General features: G+C 45.6%; 1 protein-coding gene and 1 pseudogene across 1 annotated transcript; both read left to right on the forward strand.

The window, feature by feature from the left end:
• The first annotated feature begins 32 nt into the window (after positions 1 to 32).
• Positions 33 to 10,668, forward strand: LOC116458387 (protein SPATA31F1-like). Its single transcript, XM_058431712.1, is given in 8 exon segments — positions 33 to 270; positions 926 to 971; positions 1,498 to 1,532; positions 1,534 to 1,565; positions 2,578 to 2,868; positions 3,672 to 4,008; positions 4,010 to 6,275; positions 10,207 to 10,668. Coding segments are annotated over 7 exon segments (2,649 nt in total). The 5' UTR covers positions 33 to 126; the 3' UTR covers positions 5,774 to 6,275; positions 10,207 to 10,668.
• Positions 2,986 to 3,583, forward strand: LOC116458233 (prefoldin subunit 5-like; annotated as a pseudogene).
• Positions 10,669 to 15,726: the final 5,058 nt, after the last annotated feature.

A 15,726-nucleotide genomic window follows, 5' to 3' on the forward strand; every position in this document is an offset into this window, starting at 1 on the left:
GGGTGGCCTAGTTCCGTCCTCTGTGAGGTGGACATGACAAGGCCTAGCACTGGGAGTCATTAGGCACCAGAACCCTGAATGCCGAGATAGAGGGATCGCTGATCTCAGGCTAATGAGGTTTAGACCATGTTGAGCCCTACTTTTGTTCCGTGGGATGTTGGATATCCCTTATACATGTATGGCTCCATCTTCATCATTATTCTAATTATCTGGCAAGTGAAAAGGAGCCACCATGAATTGAACTTGGAAGTTGAAAGGAGCTGCTGCCGGGTAGGGCAACACTATGATTCCAACTGAACTAATTAAGCCTCAGATAATATGCTTTTAAGCTCCAGAGTCCTTCCTTACTGACCCCACTTCCCCTCTCCCCCAATTTTTATGCCATACCTTTAGTTACTTTTATATAGTCTTTTCCTTCTCAGAGCCTAAAAGTAATTTCCTACCAGGTCTTCCCTGAACCATACTCTAATCGAAAAGACAAGAAGCTTTCCATTTGACTTGAATAGAGACCTAGATGATATGGGATCTATCTCACTGGATCTCAGAAGACCTCACAATATGGGGGATTTTTTTGGTTGGTGGCCCTTTAAAGTGTTTATAAACTGAAGTCTTTGGGTATTAGAAACACATACACCTTCATCTGTACCATCCTGTCTCTTGCTTCATCCCCAGCATCCAGCAGGACTTATCTGGGAATCAGATGGGAGGTATAGAATATGGAAAAGCCTCCAAGTGAATCAGAAATAAGCAGAGAAGGAAAATGGGGTAAAAAGGTGGAATAGGCAAAGAAAATCCAGGACAGTGTATAAAATACAGATAGATATATAGAAAGGGAGTGGAAAATATATGTAAGTCTCATGTAAGTTTGGACATGAGAAAGAAAATGGTGTCCCAGCTTCACATTCTAATGTTTTTGTCTTTTAAGTGTCACCAAAAAGTCAGGCAAAGAGCTAGAGATGCAGCATCAACAGGTAAAGTCCCAATCTCTCCTGTGACTCCCTTCCACTGTGGGGTTTCCCATGAATCCTGTCCCTCTATGACCCCTGGAGCCAAGAGCCAGGTGCTCTGCCACTGAAGACTCCAGTTCCCCCGACTGAAACTTCCATGGGTGGGAAATCTTACCTTGTAAACATTCCAAAATTCTCTACATTATTCCCACGGGAATAAAGAATTGAGGCAATAGTGCAGATGTCCTTAGTTGTGTCATTTACTAGTTTTAAAACCTGTGGAAGTCACTTCATCTCTCAGTCTTGTTTGCCATCACATGGGCATCTGATGATCCTCTCACTCACAGTATGGTTCTTAAGGTCAAATAAGAATGGGCATAGGAGAACAAGTCATGATTCATTATACTGTGCACAGAAAGGCCTTAAAGCATTTATAATTAGGGTTCTCAGTGTCTTCTTGCTGAGAGTCAAGGGCCTCCAACCTCCTATAGATACTCTGAAAACTCTACCATGCCACTGTCTACTATAACACTGTCTTCTGGTTCCTCAGCTAGGAGACTTTCTCAGGAAGAAGATGAGAAGCCACAAGAGCCAAGAGCTGCTGTCTGTCATGAAAAGGTGATCTATTGCTGTATGCAGTCTCTAAACACCAGCCTGGCCTGTGGTGATTTTTTCATTTAGCCTGGGGCAGGACTGAGGAGATGGAAAATGGCTGGGAGGGAGACATACACAGTGGAGGCTGGTTCACTAGTTGAGAGGGTTGCAAAGGCATAATCATCACAGGAGGAAAGAGTCACCCAACACTGATTTGGGGCAGGGTCACATTAGTTCTGAAATTCAGGATTTTACTAGTACATTATTCATAAAAGACATTATATGGGGTTCTACTCAGCTCTGAGATATGTTATCCAGTCAAGAGAATGGATTTTTCATGAGGAAGTCACCCATGTCATATTCTCTTTACAGCTACACCCTTACATGGGCAGACTCAGCTGACCAAGATGAACCCTGCTGATAATACCTCCTTTAGTTCTATATTCAGGGAGTCCAGTTCCTGGCACAGCCCTAAGACAGGAGCCTATCATCTTATCCTCTTAATATTTCTAGAGAAAAAGATTGGTTCCCAGGAGATGTTGGGTACATCATCAGGGATATCTCATAGCCCCCAGAATGCATAAGTACCACATAAACCTCATTTTCCACAGTTTGGATGTACTGAAAACTAGGCTTCGGGTTTCTTAGCCTCAAATGAGACTGCAAGAAAGTTCTACCTTGTGATATTCCTGGTGATGCCCCATCAGCTAACCAACTGACTCTTCCACATGCTTAGTTCCTTTCTCCTAGTTCAGCTTCTCAACAAGGCCAACACAGAACTCAGCTCCCAGTCTTCTCTGAGGGCCATGCCCTTCTGTGGGTTGTCTGAGGCCTTGTCCAACAAGTCCTAAACCCAGCCCACCATACCTTACCAAATGCCATTTTCTTAAGAAGAAAAGTAGAGGAGTAGACATGAAGGGGGTGTAGGCTTCTAGACTTGCAGGACTAGGGAAGGGCAACGCCAACTCTAGCCCACACTCTTCCAAGAAGGTAGATGCCACTCCATCATTAATGTTTGCCATGTTTCTCTTTCCAGCCAGGGCTGGCTTCCCCTGGAGGGAAGTGTGCGGCGAATCCTATGTCCAGATCCCCATTGCCAAATTTGCAATGTCATGGTTCTGGAGATTCAGCAATTGATGGTGGATGTGAACGACCAGATCTCCCCAACTTTATCGAGGAGCCCATCACAGGTCTCCTCTTGCCTAGAGATCTTGTCTGTGTCTAGTGTATCTTTTGAGCAGAGTCTAGAGCTCCATTCCAGAAACACCAGAGAGCTTTCACTGGCATCTATAAACCCAACACTGTCACAATTAACAGATCAAAAATCTCCCCAACACGGCACATGTATACATATGTAACAAACCTGCACATTGTGCACATGTACCCTAAAACTTTAAAGTATAATAAAAATAAAAAAAGACATTTAACTACAAAAATATATATATTTAAACTAAGCTCCTTCCCAACATGGCACAGCCTATTAACATCACGGAGCTGAATCTGCCGCAGCTAGAAATACTCAAGAACCAGCTGGATCAGGAAGTGGAGTTCTTGTCCACATCCATTGCCCAGCTCAAAGTGGTACAGACCAAGTATGTGGAAGCCAAGGACTGTCTGAACGTGCTGAACAAGAGCAACAAGGGGAAAGAATTACTCGTCCCACTGACGAGTTCTATGTATGTCCCTGGGAAGCTGCATGATGTGGAACACGGGCTCATCGATGTGGGAACTGGGTACTATGTAGAGAAGACAGCTGAGGATGCCAAGGACTTCTTCAAGAGAAAGATAGACTTTCTAACCAAGCAGATGGAGAAAATCCAACCAGCTCTTCAGGAGAAGCACACCATGAAACAGTCCGTCATGGAAATGATAGTCAGAATATTCAGCAGCTCACAGCCCTGGGGGCTCAGGCTACTGCTAAGGCCTGAGAGTTTTTGCAGAAATGGGGCAAAGGGACACCCTTTGAATGTGGCTTCCTGGTGCTGGAAAGGGTCTTGTGTTTTAATGCCAATAAATGTGCCAGCTGGGCAAAAAAAAAAAAAAATATATATATATATATATATACTAAAATCATTGCAATCTAGTCATTAAAAATAATGTCTCTCTGTGAAAAAAAAAAACCCAGAAATTTTTAACCCAGTCAGCTGCCCAGTCAACGTATGCAGATGGTATACAAGATTACTGGGCTGATCACCTCCAGCTAGGGCAGGAATTTCAAGTGCCAGATGTGCTCACAGGCCCAAACACGATGGCTTCTTCAAGGCTTGAGAAGCCAAGAGCTCCACTGAACCAGGAGGAGATGATGCAGAGCAACCCCAGCTCTGTCCAGGGGAACCAAGGCCAGCATCACTTGAATTCCCAGGTCTCTTTGCTGTCCCTGAACCCAGAAACCCTGAACCCGATGCATCCGATGGCCTTGCGTATGGTCCTCCCTGCCCACCTGCCATTTCTCAGTCCTGAAGTGCTGAGGCCTTCCCAAGATTGAAAATGTGCCCGAGCCCCACTTGAAGGATCATTTTCTCTTCAATGAGCCCTCCTTCCCCCAGCTGCTCCCTAAAACTTCACCCCAGTCAGCCCCACCCTCTTCCCCACTTTCCCCAAATTGGGTGTCTCCATCTGAACATCAACGAGCTCAGATCAATGTCCCATTTCTGACTCTGGCCGAGTATGAAGCCTTGGAGTGGCACCTGCTACAGAGGCAACTCCAGCTTCAGTGGGGCTGGCCAGCTGCCCTCCAGAGGTCTCAGCACACCCAGTGCCTCATGCAGCATGAGCCCTGTGGCAAAGCTCAGCCTCCTGAGACCATGACAGCTTCCCAGCCAGGGAAGTCCATCTCGGTGCTTACCAGGGAACCACTCTTCTTCCCGGAGCATGCCCGGAAGCTGCTGGAATTCCACATCCAGAAACAGTTGATTCACCATCGCTGGGGCCTGCCTCAGAAGATCCAGCAGTCCATCCAGTTGCTCCTTACCTCCACTGACCAGCAGACTGTGTCCTGCAGCAGCACAGCCCTAGCCAATGTGAGCATCCCCCAGACTGTAGCCCTAGAGGCCAACGGGGCTTGCGATGTGCTGTCACCCATTGTGGCCCCAGTGTCCATCCCAATGCCACACTTGTTAACCCAGGCCAAGGCAATATTGCAGAAGCACATCGACTCCAAATGTGAACAGATCCACCAGGGCAAGATCCCTGCCTGTGTACATAGGTCCTGGGACTGCAGAATTTCTGGGGGCCTGGCAGTGGCTCCTTTTCCCTGCATTCCAGAAAGCCATTTCCTGGTACTGCAGAGAGCAAGTGACCCAGACCTACATCACAAAGTTATGCCTTGGATGCCAACAGCCCTTGATCAGCAGCAAAAGGCTTTACCAGGCACTATCACTGAACACCCTAAGCTGCTCCGAGTCTTGTCTATGGAAGCCATTGAGAAACTGGAGACAACTTTACGGCACAAGCATCTGGCCTTCCTGTCGGGGCTGCCTGCTCTGTATTGTGTGGCGCTCCCCAGGGCCCTGGCCCCGGCAGTCACTAGCCAATCTGTCATCACCGAGATGGTGCCTAGGCCTGTGGAAATCCCAGCAGAGCCTCTGATTCAGATTGTTTCATTTGAAGAACAGTGTATAAGTCTTGGGCCATGCCTTCAAGGCAAAAGTGAGACTTATACAGACGTTGCAGAAGAGTTCCAGCCTGCAGTGCCAGTAAAAGGAACAATGGAGACGCTGCCTCTAGAAAGCCAGACACATCCTGCTAGCCCTCACAAACTCCAGACATATATCTTGACCAAACTAAACTTCCACCTGAGAAAAAAGGTCCTAGAGATACAATGGGGAATTCCCATTAGGGCAAGGAAGTCCAGGGAACAAACTGCTGCAGCACCAGAGAACATATCCACACAGAAACCTCTTGAAAGTCTAAACCACCAAGGGGAGACATTGCTCCAGGAGCTGCCCATCCCACCAGACACTCTTCCTGCCTCTAATCCAGAAGGGGTTCACCTTAAAGAACAGCTGGCCAATGACTTAAAGGCAGTGCAGCAGAACCAAAAGCAATCCAATTCCAAAGGAGTACCCCAGGGTTCTGCCCACTCGGTCTCCAAGATCTCACAACCCAGTGGGGACATGACAGAGGCCCACATGCTTATACCCAGCCCTACTGTTTCTATACCACCTGTGCCTGGAGTCCTTCTCCACTCTCCTTGCCATGATCCTTGCTCCTTGAATTTATCTTCACAGTAACTAATGGTGGGCACCCAGTCAGCTGAATCCCCTCCCAGGATCTACCTGGTGCCTTTTCCTCAGGGGATGACTCCTACACTTTTTCCTGCTAAGGACAGCACCACAGAAGCCTGGCAGCTCCAGCCCTTGGTTCCTGTCACCCTTCTACATCTCTTCATTGTGTCCCACTGCATTTCTGAAAACACCGAAGCCAATCACCTTGGCTGTCAAAAGAAGACAAGGCTTTTGGAAAGTGTCCTGTTAACACAGAAACTGACCACAAATCTAGAATTTAATGCCACACATGAGTCTAACAATGAGATCAGCTGCTCATAACTGTGGTGGTGGGACTCTGGCCCTTTTGCCTCTCTCTGGGAATGTCCAATATTTTGCTATTCAGGGAAATACATAGTTATTATTAATTGAAATATTATGTGGAATTCTCTGAAACCTTTGGAATGAAATGAAGTCCAAGAGGGAGGCTGAGTTGCAAGCTGAGATCTACAAGGAGCTGCTAAGAAAGGTAAGCCCCTCCTAGTGATAACCTATTCGCATTCTCCCTCACACACAGATTAAACAAAGTCCCTCCTACACACCTGCTTTGGGAGGTCTCTCAGTGTAGCTTGCCATACCAAGACGTTCCTAGAGTTTTTTCCTGCTACCTTTTCAGTCGAGCCTCCCACCCCGATCCCGGCACCATCACTGGGTGAGTGATCCACCGCCAAAGGCAGCTTTAGTAATCCTGGCCACACAACAAGCCTCTTAATAATGGCCATCATACTCATATTCCCTGGAACCTCTAAGGAGACCTAAGGGGACCTTGTGCTTCCTTCTCCAGTTACTTGGGTTAAGGCAGGCACTAGTCTCCCTGGAACGCCTGACCTCTTAAGGAGCCATGGCAGAACAGCATAGCTCAAGGTTTTGCTTGCTCCACTCAATAGGTTAAACGTGAGTAAAAGATTTGGGTCACCCCCTTCCCTCTGGAAGGAAATTTCTGGCTGAAGTGACCAAAGAATTATTTTAGGGCAAAATGATAAACATGAACAAAGGGCAATAAAAACAGCACAAAGAAGATATTACAAAATTCTTGAGCAAGTGTTCTTGTAACTTTTAGGACAAATGCCTGACCCTGTGGGGAGAATGCAGATTTTAAAGTCAAAGTCACAAGAATGGAATGTGGGGAAAAATGAAGTTTAGAATTCTAGCTCAGAGATTTGACAAGTTACTTAACATTTCTGAGCCCCAGTTTCTAGATCTGGCAAAAGGGGATAATTGTACATCCATACCCCAAACCTCAATTACTGTTAATGTACTGGTCATTCTCAAAGCCACATTTCTGACCCAGTCTTTCCACTGAGCTCCAAACTGTATATTCAACAACTGACACAAAACTCTATCTTGTTACAAAGACAATGCAAATTAATTCAAAACCTCCACCTCACCAACCTGATTTCCAAAGTCAGGGAATGTTATCACTATACATTCACTTTTTTGCTCAGTTCATACATCAAGACAGTCACTGGGTTCTAATCTTCATGATTCTCAAGTTAGCTTCCTTTCCTCTATTTTTGCTGACCCTCCTTATAGTTCAGTTTCTCATCCTTAACTTGCCTGAATGGTTAAAATATGCCTCATAACCCCAGGGCCTAAGAAAGTAGCTAATGCATAGTAATACCTTATATTAGTTGAATCCAAAGTCTGCGCTGGGGAGGCAGAGAAAGCGTTACATCTTTGTGATGAGTGCTATAAGGTGTGAGGTTGTGCCACAGGAGGAAGTAATTAGCTGGTCAGGATAATCCTAGAAGGGTCATAATGAAAATTACTTTGAAAAATATCTTACATTCAACAATTAAAATATTGGAGTACTTACTATGTGCCAAGTACTATGCCAAACACAACAAACAAGACACAAGCCTTGCCCCAGGGGAGCTCATCATCTCATGAGGTAGATAGTCTGATAGGTTCAAATTGCCTAATCAACATATATATTTGGATATCAAATATTCATCTCAACCTATACAAAAATGAACTCTCAATTCCCTGCCCACCCACCACCATCATCCATTTACACATACCAAATCTGCTCCAATCATGGTATTTCTCACATCAGCTAAGGGCAATTCCATCTTTCCAGTAATTCAGGACAAAAACAATAGTGTCATTCTCGAATTTTTTTTCCTAACAGTCCACATCCATTCCATCAGTAAATCCTGTTGTCTTTACTTCAAAAATCCATCCAGAATATGACCACTTCTCACTCTCTCTACTGCTACCATTACTGCAGTAGCATCATAACGTCCCCCATTTTATCCTGACACCATATCCCCAACAGTCTATCTTCAACACAGAAGCGTGATGGTCCTCAGGGAGGGTCCTGGTTGCAGATGACAGATAGATAGATATAGATATAGATATAGATAGATACAGAGAAAACCATGCAACTGGGTAACATCACCATGGAACTAAGTGTAAATGGAGAGATCTAAAGACTGGGCTGGGACACTCTAAAGTTAACTGGGAATAAAAGGAGGAACCAGTAAGTAGAGGAACAAAGAAGCAGTAGCCAGTGAGGTAGGAAGAAAAACAGAAGAGTGTGGTGTACTGAAAGCAAAGAGAGGAAAGTATTTCAAAGAGAAAGTGATCAACTGCATAACCAGTTGCCAACTAGCCAAGTAAGATGAATGGCATTCAATTTAAAAACGTAGAGATCCTCTGTGGCATTAAGAAAACCAGATTTAGATGAGTGATGAAGGTGTGATGGGCGTGGATTCAAGATACAATGGAAAGAGAGCAATTGGTGATAGCAAGTATAATCACGTATTCAAGGAGGTTTGTTCCAGAGAGGTGCAGAAAAATGAAGAAATAGCAGAAAGAGAACATGGGATTCAGAGAGGGTTTTTGAAAAATATGAGATACATAGCATGTTGGATGTTGATGGGAAAGATTCAGTTGAGAGGGATAAACTGATGAGGAAAAGAGGGAAGAACTACTGGAGCAATGCCCTGTTGTAGAGGACACAGAATAGAAGTGAATTCCCAAGTCAAGGGGCTGGCTTTGGCTAAAAGTACAGACACTGGTAGTAGATAGAAGGCATCGTTAATGAGAGGGGACTTTGTGGATAAGGGCAGAAAAAGGTTTCTTTTACATATAAGAGAGTGTGGGCACAGACCCAGAGGGACAAGTGAGGAGCTGGGAAGTCACCATGGCTGTGGGAAGGGGGAATGGTATGCAGAGCCAAAGCTAGAAAGCAGGAGGTAGAGAGGGATTCTGGAAGTTACTATGGAAAGTTTTTATTAGGGCCCAAGCAGTTGGTGGCAGTGTGAGTGTGTAGGTGGGCGGGGAAAGGTGGTTAAAAGTTGCTGCTGATATCTATGCAGCAGGTGCTCTTGGAAGACTCTACCAGCAGGAGAGATCACAGAAAAAGCTCTAAATGCATGGAGCCTGAGCAACAGCATGAGGCTGGAGATGGAGAAATAGGGCAAGGGTGCCATCCCAGTGCTCAGTGAGATGAGGGACCAAGGAGGTTATATGGGTGGGAGGAGAGGACAGGGAAGCAGGAAGACAAATAGGCTGCCCTGAGAAGATGGGAGGGACGTCGATTTTGGACAGCTATTATCCCTCAGGAGATGGCACCTCTGCATTCCCCTTCTGACCTTCCACAGAGGAGCCAAGAGCTAGAGAAAGGCCAAGAAGTACGGTGACTTCTTTATGACATGTTTTGAGGGACAGTGGGATGCCCCTGGTTCCTAAGGAAACCCAGGATCACTCACTATCTCATCACTAGGAGGAGGTGATGGCAGGACTTGCTTCCTCTGATACGACCCCAGCATTTAGCACAATGTGTCCACTGCTTGGATACAGAAGAGCCAGGATGGGAAGAAACATGGATGTGTCCCTGCTCTGAATACTGATTCTGTGCCTAAGGGATGGGGGCCCAGCCCAGGTATGGTCTCCAGGAAGGAGAAGCACAAGGTTCAGGCCTGCTGAACCAACATTCAACAGGTGTTTTTCTAAAGCATCCCCAAAGATCAAAGGAGGTCTTGTGACAGGCACATCCTCCCTGCCTGGTGGGAGTGGGTAAGGCAGCCACACAGCTAGGAGAATAGAGGGAAGTCCAGAATAAAGGGAATTGACTCAGGAGGGTCACAGCAGCATCAGGTAGGGAGCCAGGGGTTAGCATGCACACATCCTGGTTTAGGGTGGAGCAGGTCCTTCCCATGGTTCCCTGCAGGCTCCTACCTGCTTGAGGCCCGCATGGGCTCATGCTGCTGACAGAAGTCCCAGGGGCAGAGAAGTGAGCTGAAACTAATAGCTTCAGGATTCTGAGTTCTTGGCAAAGTCAAGAGCTAAGAGAAATCGGGGTCATAGCCTATGACTTGTGTGGAATGCTGATGGTGGATGAAGCCTTGCTCATCCCATAATCCCTGCATAAATCCATGTTCTATCTTTCCCAGGGTGAAGAGAGGCAAGAAGCAAAAGTCACATGAAGGGTATAAACTCAAGAATTTACTACTTCAGATTTAGGGGTAGATGTTAGGAATACATCAGTGCTTACTTGGGATCTTTGGGTTCACCTCTGGCACACTCAGGTAACATCATGTCATGGTGAATGGCCCCGACCTTCCAGAGATCTTCTCTTGGGCTTTCCAGAAGGGCACTTCAGAATTGGCTGGAGGGAATTTCAGGAAACCGACCACCAGCAGTGGGATGAGGGTGGCTTCTCCACAACATCACTTGTGTTCAACGCTGAGTTGTTGAGGGCAGGGACCGTGGCTGCTTCACTTCTGTACCTGCTCACTGCAGCCCAGGCAGGGAGGGCAAGGAACACAAGATGAACACAGGAATAGACTCCATGGAGACACTGCTTCCTGCACCATGTGGGAGGTGGCTGGGCCTCTGCTGCTTAACCAGCCAACCAGGGCCGAATACTCTACCTGGCCTCTGGAGCCCATGGTCTAGGCCAGGCCTGCCATAGATGGAAGGGCCAGAATGGCCTCTGTGTCCACTGCAGGGACAGAAGAGAAGGGAGGACTTCCTTGAGCTCAGGTGGCAATATGATAGGTAAGCACAATCCAGGCATGTAAAGTGCTTGGGGCACTTGACCTACTGAGACACCAACCAGGGCATCTAAGGGAGTGCTTGCACCACCCCTCCACAACCCCAGGCAGCACGGCTTGTGGCTCCAAAAGAGATCCCTTCCTTCCACTTGAAAGGAGAGAGAAAAAAGGACTTTGTCTTGCAGTTTGGTGACCAGCCCAGCCACGGTAAGATAGGGCACCAGTCAGAGTTGTGAGACCCCCATCCCAAGCCCTAGTTCCTGGACAACATTTTTAGACACAGCCTGGCTCAGAAGGGAACCTGCAGGCGCTTGGGATCCCCAATTTCAGGCCTTGGTTCTTGGATGGCATTTCTGGACCTGCCCTGGGCCAGAAGGGAGCCCACTGCCCTGAAGGGTGAGTCCTAGGCCAGACAGCATTCATCACAAGCTGACTGAAGAGTGCTTGGGCCATAAGTGAACATCAGCAATAGCCTGGGAGTGTGGTGGCCATGGGGTGAGGTTCCTCTGCTTGTAGAAAGGGGAAGAGTGGGAAGGACTTTTTCTTGTGGTTTGGGTGCCTGCTCAGCCACAGTAGAATAGAGCACCAGGTAGATTTCTAAGGTTCCCAACTCCAGACTCTGGCTCCCGGACAGTATCTCTAGACTCACTGGGAGCTTGGAGGAACTTGATACCCTGAAGGGAAGGACACAAGCCTGGCTGGCTTTAGCACCTGCTGATTGTAGAGCCCTAGGGCCTTGAGCAAACATAGGCAGAATTCAAGTAATGGTTAGAGTGAGCCTTGGGCAAGACCCAGTGCTGTGCTGGTTTCAGGTCTGACCCAGCACAGTCCCAGTGGTGGTGGCCACAGGGGTGCTTGTGAGCCACCCCCCAGCCGGCTCATCAGAGAGAGAGAGAGAGACAGAGACTCCCTTTATTTGGGAGAAAGTAAGGGAAGAGAACAAGAGTCTCTGCCTGGTAATCCAGAGAATTCTTCTGGGTCTTATTCAAGATTACCAAGGTGCTACTTCTACAGGTCTGCAAGAAGCACAGCATTACTGGGCATGGGGTGCCCCCTAATGCAGATAGAGCTTAGAAGCTTAGATCACAACACCCAAGTACTTTTGAAGCACTGCAAAGCCTTCCCAAGGAGGACAGGTACCAACAAGCTCAGATTGCAGAGACTACAATAAATAACCTTTCAATACCCAGACACCAACAAACATCCACAAGCATCAAGGCCATCCAGGAAAACATGGCCTCAGCAAACAACCTAACTAAGGCACCAGGGACCAATCCTGGAGAAGAAGAGATATGTGATCTTTCAGGCAAAGAATTCAAAATAGCTGTTTTGAGGAAACTCAAATAAATTCAAGATAATACAGAGAAGGAATTCAGAGTTCTACAAGAGAAATTTAACAAAGCAATTGAAATTATTAAAAAGAATCAAGCAGAAACTCTGGAGTTGAAAAATACAGCTGACATACTGAAGAATGTATGAGAGTCTTCTAATAGCAGAATTGATGAAGCAGAAGAAAGAATTAGTGAGCTTGAAGGCAGGCTATTTGAAAATACAGAGAGAATACAAAAGAATAAAGAATAAAAAGCAATAAAGCACACCTACAGGATCCAGGAAATATCCTCAGATGGGCAAATCTGAGTTATTAGCCTTAAAGAAGAGATAGAGAAAGAGATGGGGTGGAAGGTTTATGCAAAGGGATAATAACAGAGAAATTCCCAAACCTAAGGAAGGATATCAATATCTAAGTACAAGAAGGTTATAGAACACCAAGCACATTTAACCCAAAGAAAACTTCCTCAAGGCATCTAATAAACTCCCAAGGGTCAAGGATAAAGGAAGGATTCTAAAAGCAGAAAGAGAAGAGACACAAATAACATACAATGGAGCTCCAATACATCTGGCAGCAGACTTTTCAGTGGAAACTTTACAGGCCAGGAGAGAGTGGCATGACATAAAGTGCTGAAGGAAAAAAAGCTTTTACCCTAGAATAGAATAGCTAGTGAAAATATCCTTCAAAGATGAAGGAGAAATAAAGACTCCCAGACAAATAAAGGCTGAGGGATTACATTAACACCAGACCTGTCCTACAAGAAGTGCTAAAGGGAGTACTTCAATCAGAAAGAAAAGGACATTAATGAGCAATAAGAAATCATCAAAAGGCACGAAACTCACCAGTAATAGTAAGTACACTGAAAAATATTACAACTCTGTAACTGTGGTGTGTAAACTACTGTTATCTTAAGTAGAAAGACTAAAAGATGAACAAATCAAAGAAATAACTACAACTTTTCAAAACAGAGACAGTATAATATATAAATAGAAACAACAAAAAGTTAAAAAGCAGAGGACAGGCCAGGTGCAGTGGCTCACACCTGTAATCCCAGCACTTTGGGAGGCCAAGGCAGGTAGATCATGAGGTCAAGAGATCGAGACCATCCTGGTTAACCAACATGGTGAAACCCTGTCTCTACCAAAAATAAAAAAATTAGCTGGGTGAAGTGGCGCACGCCTGTAGTCCCAGCTATTTGGGAGGCTGAGGCAGGAGAATCACTTGAACCCGGGAGGCAGAGGTTGCAGTGAGCTGAGATTGCGCCACTGCAAAAAAAAAAAAAAAAAAAAAAAAGCAGAGGGACAAAGTTACAGTATACAGTTTTTATTAGTTTTTGTTTGTTTGTTTATGCAAACAATGTTAAGTTGTTATCAGCTTAAAATGATGAATTATAAGATAGTATTTGAAAACTTCATGGGGCTGCATGTGGTGGCTCATGCCTGCAATCACAGTACTTTGGGGAGGCCGAGGTGGGCGGATCACCTGAGGTCAGGAGTTTGAGACTACCCTGGCCAACATGGCAAAACCCTGCTTCTACTGAAAATACAAAAATTAGCCAGGTGTGATGGTGGGCATCTGTAATCCCAGCCACTCAGGAGGCTGAGACAGGAGAATCGCTTAAATCCAGGAGGCAGAGTTTGCAGTGAGCTGGGATTGTACCACTGTACTCCAGCCTGAGTGACAAAGCAAGACTCTGTCTCAAAAGTAAATAAATAAAATAAAAATTAAAAAATAAAAAATAAATGAAAGCTTCATGGTAGTAACCTCAAATCAAAAAACATACAATGGATACACAAAAAGTAAAATGCATAACTTAACTGGGTCCTCTGCTTCATTCTGTCACAAGCCAAAATCAAAGTATCAACCCAGGGTCTGTGGTTTCATCTGAGGTTTCAACTGGGGAAGGTTCTGCTTCCAAGCTCACTCAGTGATTGTTGGCAAGATTCAGTTCCTCATGCTCTTTTGGACTGAGAACTTCAGTTCCTCACTGGCTGTTTGACACAGGTCACCTTTAGTTCCTGGCCATGTGGGCCTCTCCAGTGTAGCAGCTTCATAAAAGTGTGAACACAAAGAAGGCAATAGAAAGTCAGCTAGCAAGTCACAGTAATAATCTTTTGTAACTTACTCATGGAAGGTGACACACCTCAGTGTTGCCCTATTCTATTGGTCAAAGACAAGTTACTTAAGGGAGGGAATTATACAATGTCATGAATATCAGGAGGTGGGGCTGCCACCCTGTCCTCAGAATATCCAGTTCTCTGGGTCAGATTATTTTTAATTCCTGAAATCCAAATATATTTCCTTCTAAACAAATACTTTAAGCATACTATTTCCAACCAACTCTTTGGAATAATGATAATTCTTATGTGAAAGCAGAGTTCCTTGCCTGTTTGTACCCAGCACTAAGGCAAGTTTCACATCATTCAAGCCACAGTGGGGTCCCTGTAGAGCTGTGTGCCTGCCTTTCTGTGTGCTTTTTCCCTCCTCCTGGAATAATTTTTCTTCCTTTATCCATTACAGGAACTCTTACTCATCTTTCAAGATATAGCTCATGAAACACCTTTCAAGGTGGTCAACAATGGACTCCTGGAAGCATGTGCCTGAAAGATTGTCTGAGAACCTCGGGGAAAGCCACATACCTTACATAAAAGGTGACCAGCCACAAGGGTATGAAAAGCCAACAGAACCAGGGCCTGTAAAAAAAAATGCAGAATGCACAGCATTGACCCTGAGCTCAGTGCACATCTGGGTGGCATCAACCCTGATAAGACTCCAACCAAAGCCATAAAAAAGAGTGTCCTTTTACCTCCTTCATGATACTCCTGCTCACTGAGGAAATCCAGCCAGTGGTCTGCCTATTTTCCAGGGACTTGCTATTGCTTTAGAAATCCAGGACCTCACTGCAGGGCTCTTGGAGCCTGCTGATAGCCAGCCTAGCCGGTCACCTGGCAGTAACTTACATGCTATTTTTCGTTTCCATTTCTGTAGACCAACTGTCCCTCCATTCACCATGTTTATCCAGCACAGCAGCACTAGCCTCAGTCATCCCAGGAAAGCATGGCCATCCTAAATTAACAGAACTATTACGGGTTTTTCAAGTGCTGAAACTAAATCCCCCTGGCCTCAGCTCTAGACTACAAGACATGAGGAAAGTCCTGCTGCTGTATAATGTTTACTGAAAGCTCAAAAAGCTCAATATACATGAGAATAAAATTATGGCATGATCTTCAGCCTCTGGGGGTCTGGGCTGAAGTCTTCATTTAAAGCCACGGTGCTGACTTCCCACAGAAGCAGAGCAGCAGTTAAAGAACATCACACCATCGGTGATTGGCTAGTGGGATTGCACTTAGGAAGCAAAGTTTCCCAGCAAAATGGAGAGGCACTGGTTCTCTGCACTAGGTCCCTGATGAACAGATTCAGTTCTCATTTAATGCAATTATTACATCCCATGTATCACCATCCACTTGTTTGCTTCTTTTATAAACATTTGCTGAGTGTAGCCTGTGCAGTTGAGGTGACTGTTTTCTTGGACAAACAGAGATAATGGAGAGAGGTGGGGAGGTACCAGGTAGACCCCTTCAGGGTCT

The sequence above is a fragment of the Hylobates moloch genome, unplaced genomic scaffold (genome assembly GCF_009828535.3).
Source record: "Hylobates moloch isolate HMO894 unplaced genomic scaffold, HMol_V3 SCAFFOLD_19, whole genome shotgun sequence".
NCBI lineage: Eukaryota > Metazoa > Chordata > Mammalia > Primates > Hylobatidae > Hylobates > Hylobates moloch.